Genomic DNA, 14,646 nt, shown 5'->3' with positions numbered 1-14,646 from the left:
ACACTTAAAATTTCTAAAATTTACCAATACATTCTAGTGAACTGAATTGGAGGTTTGTTTTTTGTGGACACTTACCGACCTTATTTTCCTTTGTTCTATATAGCCAATAAATTTGAAGTTCAACTGAATATTATGTTGGAATTTCAAATATATATTTTTTAAATATTGGTGGATGAGTATTAGGTTTTTAGGTATGTCTCTCAAGCATGCCACATCATTTGCGAAGCATTCACGAAAATCTTAACAATGATATACGACAACAATGTTGTTAAAATAATGTTATTGGCACTCTACCTATATTATTACATATTTTTAAATACTTATTTTTTGACTGGTTAAAAGAAATTTTTATTAAGGTACCAAATGTACAAAAAAAACTACATCGATGTTATACTAAAACATGTTAGATCTAATTTTATATTTAATGTGTTACACTTAACTAGTTTATCTTAGTATCGAATACAAATTGATTAACAATCTAAAAAGTTAGTGGCCAAATTTATTTTTATTAGTACCAGCCTTCTCTTCCTCATAGTTATGAGGCTATTATGCCTAAACGAAATTAAAAATTAAAGTGGAACAAAACTACCACATTTAAATATTTTACACATTTTATATATATGTGTTTTATTAGTTTGTTTAAGTAAGTTTGTTATCTATTGATGTACTATAAATAAGGCCTTATGCCTTGATCAAATAATGAGAAAATTCACAATATTCATTTAATGCTTCCGCATTATTTTTGTAATATGATATCAGAGATTTCGTTATGAAGGTTATGGTCACCATTGTTGTGTATTTTCTACAATTACCTTCCGAGGTTCAACAAAAATTACCATCATTCTTTCTTTCTCCACCACCTTCATTGCCATTCATAGCAAATTCAATACAAGGAGCCATCATCAAATTCAAAGCCAAGGAGGCCATTCACAGCAAATTGTTTTCAAGTGAGAACCACATAATCTTTACAAACTTCATGAGATTTATTTAAAGCAATTTCTTGAGGGGTCTATTGAAGAAGAAAGTTACCATATTTTACACATTTTACATATGTGTTTTATTAGTTTGTTTAGGTAAGTTTGTTACCTATTCATGTACTATAAATAAGGTCTTATGCATTGATCAAATAATGAGAAAATTCACAATATTCATTTTATGCTTCCGCATTGTTTTTGCAATATATTAAAAATATATTATAGGTTATTTTTGGAAGATGGTTATTGGTTAGGAAGTTAAGGATTAGCAAGTTAGGTTTGTGTTAGTTACTTGCTTTACAAATTTTCTTTTCATCTATTCTCTTCTTATTATTTCAATTAAATGACAATAATGAGAGAAGTTACATTTCAATGGAGACTTTGATTCTCATTTCTTTCCTTTTCTTGCTTCTTCAAGTTTTTCTTTCTATTTTCATTAATTTCTCATCTTTCTTATTTCATCAAGAAGATATCTCTTATCCATGGCTCTTACCATATTTTAACATGGTATTAGAGCGTAGTTATTCGATCACTTCCACTTATGCATTTATCGTTCCAAGATTCAAGAAAAAATTATCATTATGCATCAATCATCAAAGTGAGGAATCTTGCACTATTGCTAAGGATGATGATGATCATAGCGTAAATCAAGGGGTGTAGGTGGACTACCTTGTTGAAGTGGTGAAACTTCTTTTTCATCATCTTTGATCATTGTTGTTGACTTCTCAAAACCATCAAGAATACTCATTATTCACTCAAACTACACCTAATGCTTTGTTCTTCTTCTTTCAAATGCACAGATCCATCACTAATCTTCACCCGAGACCTGATTGCTTATGTTCAAGGAGGTCTTTTACAAGGAAATGTTTCCGATTATGGCTCCATCATTCCAAGATTCAACATTTATCATCATTCATCATCAATTTATCATATACAAGATTAAATCCTTTTCTTATTCTTCATCATTTACCCATCTTTCTTATTCATCATTGAAGCATCTCATTAGGATTAAGATTCTGATTCATTCTCTCTCTTTCATCATCAATAGTTGGTTCGCTTCTGTTCATGATGGTTAAGCTCAAATATAACTTTTGTGATGATTAAGCATTGGATGGGTAACTTCTGTCCATAGTGGTTAAACAAAGATATAACTTCTGTTATGGATGGTTAAGCGTTTAATGATATAGTTTCTGTCGTGGAGGATTAAGAGTTGTTATTGCTTCAAATCAATTTCAAGCTAGAGAGTGAAAATTATCACTCACCAACTTGAAGGGGATATTAAAAATATATTAAAGGTTATTTTTGGAAGATGATTATTGGTTAGGAAGTTAGGAATTAACAAATTAGGTTTGTGTTAATTACTTGTTTTACAAACTTTCTTTTCATTTTTTCTCTTATTATTAATTCAATTCAATAACAATACATTTCAATGGAGACTTTGATTCTATTTTCTTTCCTTTTCTTGCTTCTTCAAACTTTTCTTTCTCTTTTCAGTAATTTATCATCTTTCTTATTTCATCAAAAATATATCTCTTATTCATCACTCTTACCATATTTTAATAGAACCTAAATACCAATTAGATAATTAAAGTACATATAGCAAATGTGTCATCCACTTGTGTTGACATTTCATCAACAAAATTACTTACGATAATGGAGATATCACATGGCTCAAAATTAAACCATGTTATGACATATGAGATTGATGCAACTCAAGATTTTAGAGTGTGTAGTTATTACTTTTATATGATTGCATACACTTAGTCATTCATAAATCTGTAAATCTAAATTTACGTTTTAGGAATTGTTTTTACTTTTATAACAGTATTTAAATTAAAAATGTGTCCCACCCTTCAATCAAATATGAATCTTTGCTCTTTATTTTGGGGTATATATGATACCTGGGCTCCAGGGGGGAGATGTAAGAAAAATTACCAATTTGACCCTTAGTCCAAGTATTATATTTGGTTATAGTAAAATTGAATACAAAACATACCTTAAGGTCTCAAGAAAAGGTGATTAGTTTACGAATGTGGATGCATCTTTTTGTATTAGTTACGATCTCAATAACAAAGAAGCCTTTTTTCTCAATGTTGTCCAGTGGCTAGTAGAATCAATTGCTTTAAATGTCCCAAATTCCCTATCTTAGTGATGGCCCCTCAAAACTCAAAAGAATTACCGTGGGAGAAAAAGCACTCTCTCTTTTTTCTCACTTGAGAAGTCCCTTTCTCTTTTTTTCTCACTTGAGAAATCGACCCTTTTCTCCTTTTGTGAAGGCTTTTTAATCACATGGGGCAAAACTAAACCATAGTACAACATAGGAGGTGATTCACTTACTCCACTATAAGTAAGTTAAAAAAAACTAGTTTGTATTTTAATCATTCATTATAAGAAAATTTAATAATTTGAATTAACGAGTATACCTCAATCATTAGAATTTTATAAAATGAATGGTTAAGATATGAAATAGTTTTTTACCTTGTATGTAAGTGAATCCCTTTTCTTTCCAGATGCATTTTCTTGCTAATCAATCTAATTTTCTAATAATTCAAATAATTAATTGATGCCACATAAAATATACTTGGATTATTCGACAGTAAATTACTGAATAACACATATATGTATTAATTATATCGAGTTACTTGTTGATGAAGGTAAAACATAAAGTATAAGTGCTGGAGTTCAAATACTCAAAATTGTGTCTCAAAAACAAACTTAAAAAAAGAATTCCGACAAGAGCAAATAAAGGTTGATCAAATTGGTAAGAAATTGAGGCATAGTCCACAAGAATCTATGTTTGGTGATGGTCTCCCTTATGAACCCTAGCAGTGGACTTACCTAAATTATTTAACTGAATAACAAAATACCCCAAAAATCTGATTTACCACATGTAGCTTTAATTGAATAAAAAAAACTATTGTGATAGATCATAGAAGACAATGTGCCAATCTAAGTAATATGATTTTGGTCTTGATGTTTTTTTTACAAATAAATAATACAGCATAATTAATGCAAGGAATATTTTGAAACAAACAGCGAGTTTTGTTTGTATGCATCGAGTTATGATATTCATAAATACTACGAAATAAAAAGCTCTTCAATATGGAAATTCTTGAAACCAAAATTATATGCTCGAATTTAATTAATAATGCAACCAAAATTCATCAAAGAACTACTTCATATTGGCACGAATTATGAGCCAAAAGCAGTCGCTAATGATAATATTGATGTAAACAATGTATGATAAATATTTATATTAATACATCATTCACAATTCATTTGAATTACTTTTCGTGAGGAGTCAATAATAAAACATGAATACAGTAACAACATATAAAACTCATACTTTATCCGTACATACATTTTTCTCTATAGAAAGAATGGTATATTTAAGCTTGTAACATTATATTCTATATAAAAAATAATAAATTTTCCTACTAATCCTCGTACCCACAAAAAAATAACATATATCAATAATTAGTTTATAAGTCACATATATCACTTTCCTATGAACAAAATTAATTGAAAAATTTAGTAAGGAGATATAACATCACTATTTTCATATTAATATTTTGGTCTTAGTTAGACTCGATCATGTGTATATGATAAATATCATTATTAAAGTCAGTTTATGCATATAACCTTACCGGGGAGATTACTCACAATGATTAGAAAATATTCTATAAAACTAAAAAAATGTTGTGGACCTAATTTTTCAGGCTGAAAATGATACGTGCACAAATTTGTGAAGAGATTACATAGAATATACATTATATATATATATATATATACGTATATATACATATATGTGTATATATATATATATACCACTACTAGCAAGCCCCTAGTGTCCCTTGGGGTTTCTTCATTTCAAAAAATTATTTTGTTTTTATCCATTTGTACTTTAGTTAAGGGAGGTGCAATCTTGTTTTGTAGCGGTCTGTGAAGGTATTGAATAATAGGGTGAGGCTCACATAAAAGCCTACATTGCTGAATACACAAGAAACTTCATACCAAATCATTTCCAACATTATCACTTTTTTTCTAATCTTCAATGGATCCTAATAATGCAACTAGCATGCATTCTCATTGTGTAGACATAACTATGGAAGTGCACCAAGTTGTCCCACCACCCTACAAGAGCACCCTACACAAGTTCAAGGCCAGGTTGAAGGAAACTTTTTTCCCTGATGATCCTTTGCGCCAATTCCAGGGACAATCACTTAATAGAAAGTTAATCCTTGGAGCTCAATACGTCTTCCCTATTCTTCAATGGGGGCCTAATTATACCCTCAAGCTCTTTAAATCTGACCTTGTTTCTGGCCTCACTATTGCTAGCTTGGCCATCCCACAGGTTAGTAATCAAGTTGTCTAACTCTTGGTTCTAATTTCCGGAAACGAGTCCAGCCGAGTCGAACTCTTGGTTCTATTAGTCATTTTAAGCTGCTTATCTTATTCAACTATAAACTTTTTACTCAGGGAATCAGTTATGCTAAGCTAGCAAATCTTCCCCCAATTGTTGGACTTTGTGAGTTTATCAATTGATTATTGCTTTTGGGTGACCTACTTTAATTACTTCACAACTTGGGCTAATTCGTGTTATGCTTATGAGTATGTTTTAATTTGCGTAATATTTCAGATTCTAGTTTTGTTCCCCCACTTGTTTATGCTGTTCTTGGAAGCTCAAGGGACCTAGCAGTAGGACCTGTTTCTATTGCTTCTCTTGTTATGGGATCCATGTTAAGGCAAGAAGTGTCTCCCACACTAGACCCTATTCTGTTTCTTCAGCTAGCTTTCACTTCAACATTCTTTGCTGGTCTCTTTCAAGCTTCTCTTGGAATTCTAAGGTAATAGTTAATTACCATATTATGAAGTTTGCATTTTCTTTAATGTTTCTATAATATAAGAATCTTTTTTATACATAAGATATAAGGTGTTAATAATTATTGCAGGCTAGGATTTATAATTGATTTTCTATCTAAGGCCATTCTTATTGGGTTCATGGCTGGAGCTGCTATAATTGTATCTTTGCAACAACTCAAGAGCCTCCTTGGAATCACACATTTCACAAATCAGATGGGTTTGGTTCCTGTTATGAGTTCTGTTTTTCATAATATACATGAGGTTAATTGCTCCTTAATATTTTCCAATTCTCTCTGTTTGATTCACACACACAAACATGAACCAGGGTCCTCTGTGATGGGGATCACCTATCCCCATCATGTTTTCATTCTCAATTTCAAGCCAATCATATATTAACATTTGAATAAAGAAAAAATTTAAAAGCAGAAAATAATACAAAGTAGCATTTTGATTGGTTTGAGATAGGGAGTGAAACACCCTTCGGAATACGTGATCTACGTCCGATCCTCTGTCCCCAAATATTTTTGGCATGTACCAGACTAATCAAATATCACTAAATAACATTAAAAATTATTTTTTTATGATTTTTCTTTTTTACTGTGTGATAAAATTCAATTGGATTAGAACACAATGAGACATAAAAAGTGAGACATGTGATCTATTTCCCACAATCATGCACAAATAACAAGAATACACATCATTTGTCTTCAAAGTGTGTCTCAAATACTATCTCAGTCCAATGAAATTGTGATACATTAAAAAAATAAGTAATGAGAAACAAAATTAAAATATTGTTATTTTTTATTTGGTGTTACAATTTTATTAGACACATGTTTTATGACACTTTTCTGACAAGTGATCTTTGATGAAATAGCACATAGTGATACACAAAAATTGCTAGCTTAATTATTCTCTTTTAGGTAAAATGGTGATTATCTGTTAAAAGATAGATGTTTTTGGCTTTCCCTGCAGTGGTCATGGCAAACAATAGTGATGGGGATTTGCTTCTTGGTGCTACTATTGCTGGCAAGACATGTTGTACGTTATGTTCTTCAACCTTTTCTTTTTCTATTCTCTTGCACTTTATATGTGGAAAAAGCTGAATTAAATTAACTTTTTGGTTCATAGTTTACACTGATATTTAGTTTCAAGTAGTTATAAATATTTTTGTATAAGCCTTTCTCTTCTATAACACTATTGCAATATTAATAACCAAAAAAACCACTATTGCAATATTATGATATGTTTATTTGACATTTAATACAGAATAGCAACATGTCAGATATTCAAAATTTCAAACTTTTGTCATCTTAACAAAGATTGTCATAATGTTATTAGCTAAAAGTAATATAGTTGTTCGGTTTAAAAAATATATACTTATGAGGACTTAATTATAAAAATAAGGATATATGCCATGTTCAGATTCTACACAATCTCTTTGGAGCTTTTAGTTGAAGGGAATTATATGGCTCAGAATTTTTTATTCAAAAATAATATATATACAATAAACACACTTGTCTGAAAGGTTTAGAGAGTAGGAAACTAAGAAAAAGTCAAAAAGGTGCAAAAGGTTGCACCCATAAATTCGATATAAACAAGTTAACAATTTTAAAGCCCAACCCACCTAATTTAAGGAATAAATGAGTCATTCAAGAATAAAAAAATTTACTCGTTTTTCGTGGTCTAAGATAAATTATTAAAATCAAAATATATAATTTATATTATAAAAATCAAAATCAAAGAATGATGTTACTAAAATGATATTGTGTAACAAACATTTCTCGTTCAAAAAGGAACTTATCCTCCCCAAGAAATAGGATACAGTCTATTTTTCAAGTTGGATTTTAATTATGTTTTAAGTTGTCTCAAACTAACCCAATATGACATATTATTTTTTTAAACACATATTTCCAACCGAATGTGTTTTAAAGCATATATATAAGCAAATATCTTTTGTATAATATAAAAATATATTGCTATTATTTGTTTTAAACTATATAGTATATATTATAGAATATAAATATAATTTTATTCTAATTTCTTACTTATTTATTTTATATTAAAGTCATGCAAAATATTTAATGTTATATTAAAATATGAGATAAACTTAGTTCTACGTATTTTTGTAATATGTCCTGAGTTCAGGTAAAATATTGTTTAAAACATTGGATCCAGACATCCAGTTCTAAAACAAGAAGTGATCACTATCAATATTAAAACAAACCTAATTACTGAAGAGTTTCATTTTTGAGCAAAAACTTCAGTAGATTTCTCAACTTCAGCACGAAACTTGTGCAGATCTTTAATTCTTTTAGGTATACAAAATCGTTATATATAAAAGTTGCAGTCTCTCTCTATATAATATTAAATAATAAACAATAATATGCTTTATATTAATCTGAAATATGACTGTGAGTGTAAATGATTGTGATATTCAGTAAAAATTAATTAAAATTGTGTATTGTAACAAAAACACTTAACAAAAACTTTTGCTATTAAAGGGGTCACTTATCTTCGATCGTGTCTTGTTTCGTATCTTATACCAATCACAAGAAATTTTTTAAAAACAAAACGTAACAAAATGTGACATTTGAGATAGGGAAGGAGACAATTTAAAATTCGGGACATGATTTTTGTCATATTACAAAGCCTGTACTATGAGTACCGGTGAGGGTTAAGTAGTGACTAACTTGTACCAAAATAAATGCATGCAGAGCATGAGGAAACCAAAACTATTCTGGGTTTCAGCTGGAGCACCACTTGTATCTGTAATCATCTCTACTCTCCTGGTTTTTGCAATCAAGGGTCAAAAGCATGGTATTAGTGTAGTAAGTCATTGCTCCAACACCAACTCTCCCTATATTATTTGCTTATCAAACACATCATAATGTTACTATTGGTTGCTTGTGTTGTTAGATTGGAAAATTACAAGAAGGAATAAATCCTCCTTCATGGAATATGTTACGCTTTCATGGAACTTACCTAGGCCTAGTCATGAAAACAGGACTTATAACTGGCATTTTATCCCTTACTGTAAGTTTCACATTTCCTTTTCCACCCTCTTTCTTTTTATAATTTCATGGCTTTCTTTTATTTTACTATTTCATTATATTCAAGTTGTAAGAAGGTAAGTCCGGGTGAAATGGTAAGTTTGTTGCCTTATGATCTAAAGGTAGCGTTTTCAAATCCTGTCAATAGTATCTACTTACGAGTAAAGGTCGTGCCTTCCGATGATTGTGTTTGTTATTTGCATTAATGGATAAGTGAAATGTAATACAACAGGAAGGAATTGCAGTAGGAAGGACATTTGCAGCTCTCAGAAACTACAAAGTTGATGGAAACAAGGAAATGATTGCAATCGGATTTATGAATGTCATTGGCTCCTCCACTTCCTGCTATGTTACAACAGGTTCACATTTGCAACCAAAAAAACATTTGAAAAGACTAATGAATCATATGATTGACTATGATGTAAGAAACATGTATTAATTCACTCTTTGTAACTACATGAATTTCAGGTGCTTTCTCTCGCTCTGCTGTTAATAACAATGCAGGTGCAAAAACAGCAGTGTCAAATATTGTGATGTCTGTGACAGTCATGGTGACACTCCTTTTCGTTATGCCATTGTTCCAATACACGCCTAATGTTGTTTTGGGTGCAATCATAGTCACAGCAGTAATTGGCCTCATTGATATCCCTGCTGCTCTTCAAATTTGGAGGATAGACAAATTCGATTTCATTGTGATGTTGGTTGCATTCTTTGGTGTTATCTTCATCTCTGTTCAGCTTGGTCTTGCTATAGCAGTAAGTTCATGGGCTCTTCAATTTTTGCTAATAATGTTTACTAAAACATTATCTCATAACCAACAAGACATTGATCTAGTCATATAAAGCCTCCCAGAATCCTCAAGTATCGAAGTAAATCAAAAGGTCAAATCCTCAATTTTTGAGAGCGACACTTGTTGGGAGGGTCAATCATGCACCCAGAAATTGACACCTAGAAATAGATTAGTTCTTTACTCTTAGGGTGAAAGAATACCCTTGGTTATAAAAAAAGAACATCATGTCATATATCCCATATTATTTATGGAATTGCCATTATATATGATGCCTACAACAATTTTATTTATAGTCTCATATTCTTTTGCATAAATCATGATTGTATCTACATTTCTGATACAAGAGAGTGACTAAAACCCAAAGTAGTTTTTATATGGAAGATAGTAGTTCTTTATTGCATCCTTCTTTGCAAGTAGAACAAAATATAGTAGTTCTTTGTTTATTGACAAGGGACCATGTTGTCTATCAGGTTGGGTTGTCAACTTTTAAGATACTCCTGCAAATTACAAGGCCTAAAATAGTAATGCTGGGGAAGATACCAGGAACAGACATATATAGAAATCTTGATCAATATAAGGAAGCTGAAAGAATACCTGGTTTTCTTATTTTAAGCATTGAGGCTCCTATCAATTTTGCTAACATTACATATCTCAACGAGAGGTTGGTCACAACTTTGCAGTTTTTATTGTATATTTTATCTTGGTAAGTGATATTGTTTCCTCTTTCACTATACTACTGCATGTGATATTAGGACATTAAGATGGATTGAAGAAGAAGAAGATAACATAAAGGAACACTCAAATCTCCGATTTATTATCCTGGAGATGTCAGGTAAGTTAATGATTATTTTATCAGTAAAGTTGGAACTTCATGTTATCTTATTTCTTCTGAATGACACAATCTCTGTTGCACAGTCATTCTGTTCATAATCTCTGTTGCACATCAATTTTTATTCACATATTTCACATCTAGTAATGTACACAGTTTAGAATCAGTGTATTATACAAAATAGAGAGAGAGAGAGAGAGAGACTAATTGTAATAGTATGGCAAAAAAAAAAAAGCATATTTGGGTGAGGTGCATGTAAATGTATGTAAATAACAATACTTGTAATTTGATTGTTGAACCAGAAAAGGAAGCTGCTAATAAGACAATGCAAAATAATAAAAATCCTGCTCTAATTTATGGGTGTTCTCACCTCCCATATTCAACATATATGTCAAACTAAGGTCCATGAGTTAATTGACATGCACTATTATGATAATCTTTGTTCTCAAGCATACTATTAACATTTTTCATCAATTTATCTACCTTCTAACCCTGCAAACTTTACTGATCTAATCAGAAAAATAATATGTATTAAATCTCTTATCTCTTTGAAACTGTCAGCTGTGAGCGCCATCGACACAAGTGGAATCTCACTTTTCAGGGAGTTAAAATCAACATTAGAAAAGAAGGGTGTTGAGGTAAGGATGCTAAACTCTGACTAACATTTTTAAATTTCTACTGTGATTAATGCATGTGAGTTATGACAGCTTGTCTTGGTGAACCCCCTCGCCGAGGTCATAGAAAAGCTGAAAAAAGCAGATAAAGATAACGATTTCATACGAGCAGATAACCTTTTCTTGACAGTTGGAGAGGCCGTAGCTTCACTTTCATCAGCAATGAAAAGTCAATCATCAACCATGACCGAAGGGGCACAAACAATTGTGGCACATTACTGATCAATTGATATTGCAGAATAAATCAGCAAATATAAAACAAAGTAGAAGCAGCAACAGCAAGAAGACTAGCATAGAATTCGTATAAAAATAAATCATTGTAATATCCAATAGTGTAAATGATGAAAGTGAAATTTAACTGTCATTTGTGTTTCTGCTTACTAGATTTGCCTCACAAGAAAAAACTAGTTGCTTGTAATTCAATCACCCAAGCTGATTCCCATGAACTCTTGGACACATCTGACTCAATAAAATTACTTGCAAAGATCACAAGTTATGCATATAATATAACATTTCCAAAAAAACTGTGTATTGCATAATCCTAAGTCATGTTATATGACTTAAATATTTATCCAGTATTAATGTAAAATAAGTTTGACACTATCATTCTATCATTTGATGACATACCATTAAAAGAGTTTGACTATAATAACAAAGATTACCTAAGATATCAAAGTCTTATGATGAGATGACTATACATGACTCAATCATAGTGTTAAAACCTTTTATACTGACAGTAGATCAAAGTTATATGAGAATGAGTTGCAACAATAAGGTTAGTTAGTGTAACATGGAAGTCAAAGGTTCAAATCTTGAAAATAGTCTCTCCGCTTGCAGGGATAAGGCTGCACTGGACCGCCCTTATTATGTATATGCAATGTCTTTAATGGGATTAGTTACATACAGCATTGAAACAGTCACCAAATTGGGTTACAGTCATTACAACCATGCTTAGTTTTACAAACAGAAATCAATCACCATGATCTCAAATTCTAAATTGTACGTAAGGTGTAAATAATTTACTACAGATCAGTCACAGGAAATTAGTAAAGCAATTATTTGATTATGCTCAATCAGATATTAGTGAAACTTACCCAAATATTCCTTGGCAATTGACAAAACGAACTGTAAACAACTCATCAGGCTATGAAAGAATGCAGGTATGGCAGCATGAGTTATAGGGCATCATCACCAAAACCAAATGATGGAAAAGGTACCTCAATACCATGACATGCAAACATAACTCAATCGTAGAACCAAAGCACAACCTATCTTCTTAGTTACAACAGGTCACAAGATCACAAATCAGAACAAAAAATCATATATTTCTGGATCCCAAAAACTGAAAGTTAAGGGAATCTACATCAGAAGACATAAGTATGACTCAAGAGTATTATAAAATTAAACTAATCACGAAAATCAGAAACAGAATCAAATAGGGATGAAACCTAGTTACTCAAGGCACATCCTTACAACAAGCTGAACTTGATGAGGAATTTCTTTTGATTACAGTCCAACATTTCACTCAAGCTACAATTTAAATTCCTCTGCTTTAGGAGTTTGTGCCGCGACACTAATCTTCTCTTCAGGCCATGACGAAAGAAGCAAGGATAATCGATGACTTCCTCAACTTGTCTCCCCATTACTTCTACTAAAAACTTGATCCTTGGTTCCAAAGAATTCTTGATGCTTTTGATAAGGATAGGAGGAAAACCAATAACCAAAGAAACTATCTGCTGATCTTGAAATCCACATTTCTTCAAATAAGCATAATTGGGTTGCAAAACCTTGTCCACATCTCTACTCAATAGTTCTGGGAAGTTCAAAGTGACTGCTTGAAGATCTGGCTCAGACAGACCTATTGACTTCAGAAACTGTGAAGTAGGGCGGAGCCTTTTATCTACACTGTAACCCATAATATATGGGTCCTTGACTATGACCTTGCCGATCATTCCATCTTTGTTGAGTCCAAGGCTAGAAAGGAAGTCCACGATCTCTGTCAGCTTAGTTTCAATGCTGTAGCTGATAAGCCGAGGGTTGAGAAGTATAATCTTCCCAAGTTGCTTTTCAGGAATGCCCAATGCCTGAAAGAACGCCAATAGGGGGCAAAGCTTTTCTTCCACACTGTGTGAGAGTATGTGAGGGAACTTGGTTATGGCAGAAGTGACTTCATTGGGTTTTGTCCCCAACGTCTTGAGACACTCAACCATGGGCACGATCTTCTCATTCAGACCAAGCACAAGAATCTTGGGACATTTGGAAACAATTGAGGGCAGTTTCCTTTCTTGAATGCCAATCCCTTTGAAATACTCCCAGTTCTCACTTGCTCTTTCCTGATGTGTATTCTCAAGGCGCTTGCACTTTCTGAACATTCCTTGTATGCTATTGTCATCAAATCCTCTATCCTTGAAAAACCACATCATGTTACTGCCATTATGGCTGCTAGACACTTCCATATTTCTCTGAGATCACATTAAAAACAAAGCACGAATTTCAGTTTTTGCAACTTCACAAGACAATTCTATTTGAGTAGAAATTTTGTTTAACAATATAAAAGGCTACTGTAGCGTTTGGCACACAGACAAAACAAGATGGAATAGAAAGGAGTAAGACATTAATAAAGTGCTTGCATTTTATTCTATTTATTCCACTAAAATGTGTCTAATTTTTTTCCGGTTTGAGACCCTTGAATTCAGAAGTCATATTTGACTCTAATTAATCTGAAACGAGCCTGGAAAACTCATTAAGGGTTCATTTATGAGCTGGGTTTTGGAGGGGAAGAAAGGGAAATGGAAGACTTTAGAGCCATCAAATGCACTTGTGAGATGGCTCTGAAGACTTCCCTTGTCATTCATTTCCCTCTAAAACCCAACTCGCAAACAAACCCTAAGGGGAAACTCTCTAAACGTTTATTTCTACCTTTCACCAGACTCACATGAGACGCTTAAGTAGAACCAAGCTCCTAACACTCGAACCCATAAGCTTCAGTGAAATGTCTCAGTTTTTTAACCACATATGATGTTCTTTTTTCTATTATGCATGCACAAATATAGGATAAAACACATGTTACATTTCATCTCATTGTAACAAAAAAACTCACAAATTCTATCGTTAACAACCAGAATTTAGTTTAATTGAGTTTTAAAATTACCATACGACAATAAGAAAGAAAAATCATATGTAAAAAAATAGCAGAACCAACTAATATAAGTAGAGAAATATAATTATTAAAAATGAGAAAGGAGAAATGGTTAGAAGAGAGTAACAGTGGGAGGTGTATGCGTGGGATTTGAATTGAAAGAGGGAAAGGAAGTTATGAAACTAAAAATGAGAGCTAGGATGAGAGCAGAACCTGTATGGAGGGAAGTGAAGTAACTATGCCACGGTGATAGTGATGAGATGAAGATGATGAAGATAGAACGTACCAATAAAACGACGCAGTTTCAGTAATTTATGTTACTCTTTT

General features: G+C 32.0%; 2 protein-coding genes across 3 annotated transcripts; one reads left to right on the top strand and one right to left on the bottom strand.

Annotated features, from left to right (window-relative positions):
* LOC109331524 (probable sulfate transporter 3.3) lies at window positions 4,813-11,680 on the top strand. Of its 2 annotated transcripts, XM_019566071.1 has the most exons (14): window positions 4,820-4,922; window positions 5,072-5,328; window positions 5,454-5,502; window positions 5,614-5,821; window positions 5,927-6,098; window positions 6,810-6,875; window positions 8,552-8,665; window positions 8,754-8,870; window positions 9,120-9,246; window positions 9,356-9,642; window positions 10,148-10,338; window positions 10,430-10,509; window positions 11,068-11,144; window positions 11,214-11,680. In XM_019566071.1, exons 2-14 carry the CDS (start codon window positions 5,080-5,082, stop codon window positions 11,400-11,402), a joined length of 1,926 nt encoding a protein of 641 aa, XP_019421616.1. In that variant the 5' UTR covers window positions 4,820-4,922; window positions 5,072-5,079; the 3' UTR covers window positions 11,403-11,680. The 2 variants fall into 2 exon arrangements, with proteins under 2 accessions (XP_019421615.1, XP_019421616.1); XM_019566070.1 differs by having other exon boundaries at window positions 4,813-5,328.
* Window positions 12,386-14,646, bottom strand: LOC109331525 (transcription termination factor MTERF6, chloroplastic/mitochondrial). Its single transcript, XM_019566073.1, has 2 exons — window positions 14,533-14,646; window positions 12,386-13,642 (listed from the first exon to the last, which is right to left on the bottom strand). The coding sequence occupies exon 2, from the start codon at window positions 13,634-13,636 to the stop codon at window positions 12,650-12,652; it is 987 nt and encodes a 328-aa protein (XP_019421618.1). The 5' UTR covers window positions 13,637-13,642; window positions 14,533-14,646; the 3' UTR covers window positions 12,386-12,649.

The sequence above is a fragment of the Lupinus angustifolius genome, chromosome LG17 (genome assembly GCF_001865875.1).
Source record: "Lupinus angustifolius cultivar Tanjil chromosome LG17, LupAngTanjil_v1.0, whole genome shotgun sequence".
Taxonomy (NCBI): Eukaryota; Viridiplantae; Streptophyta; class Magnoliopsida; order Fabales; family Fabaceae; genus Lupinus; species Lupinus angustifolius.
Note: the sequence above shows the minus strand (reverse complement) of the source record. Positions and strands in the feature narration are given on the sequence as shown.

What these genes read in the sequence shown, in the direction of transcription:
- LOC109331524 (XM_019566070.1), top strand. Translation starts at nt 5,029, where the DNA reads ATGGATCCTAATAATGCAACTAGCATGCATTCTCATTGTGTAGACATA. An exon ending in GCTTCTCTTGGAATTCTAAG is followed by an intron (nt 5,822 to 5,926) that starts GTAATAGTTAAT and finishes TAATTATTGCAG; the next exon opens with GCTAGGATTTATAATTGATT. An exon ending in TTTTTCATAATATACATGAG is followed by an intron (nt 6,099 to 6,809) that starts GTTAATTGCTCC and finishes CTTTCCCTGCAG; the next exon opens with TGGTCATGGCAAACAATAGT.
- LOC109331525 (XM_019566073.1), bottom strand. Translation starts at nt 13,636, where the DNA reads ATGGAAGTGTCTAGCAGCCATAATGGCAGTAACATGATGTGGTTTTTC.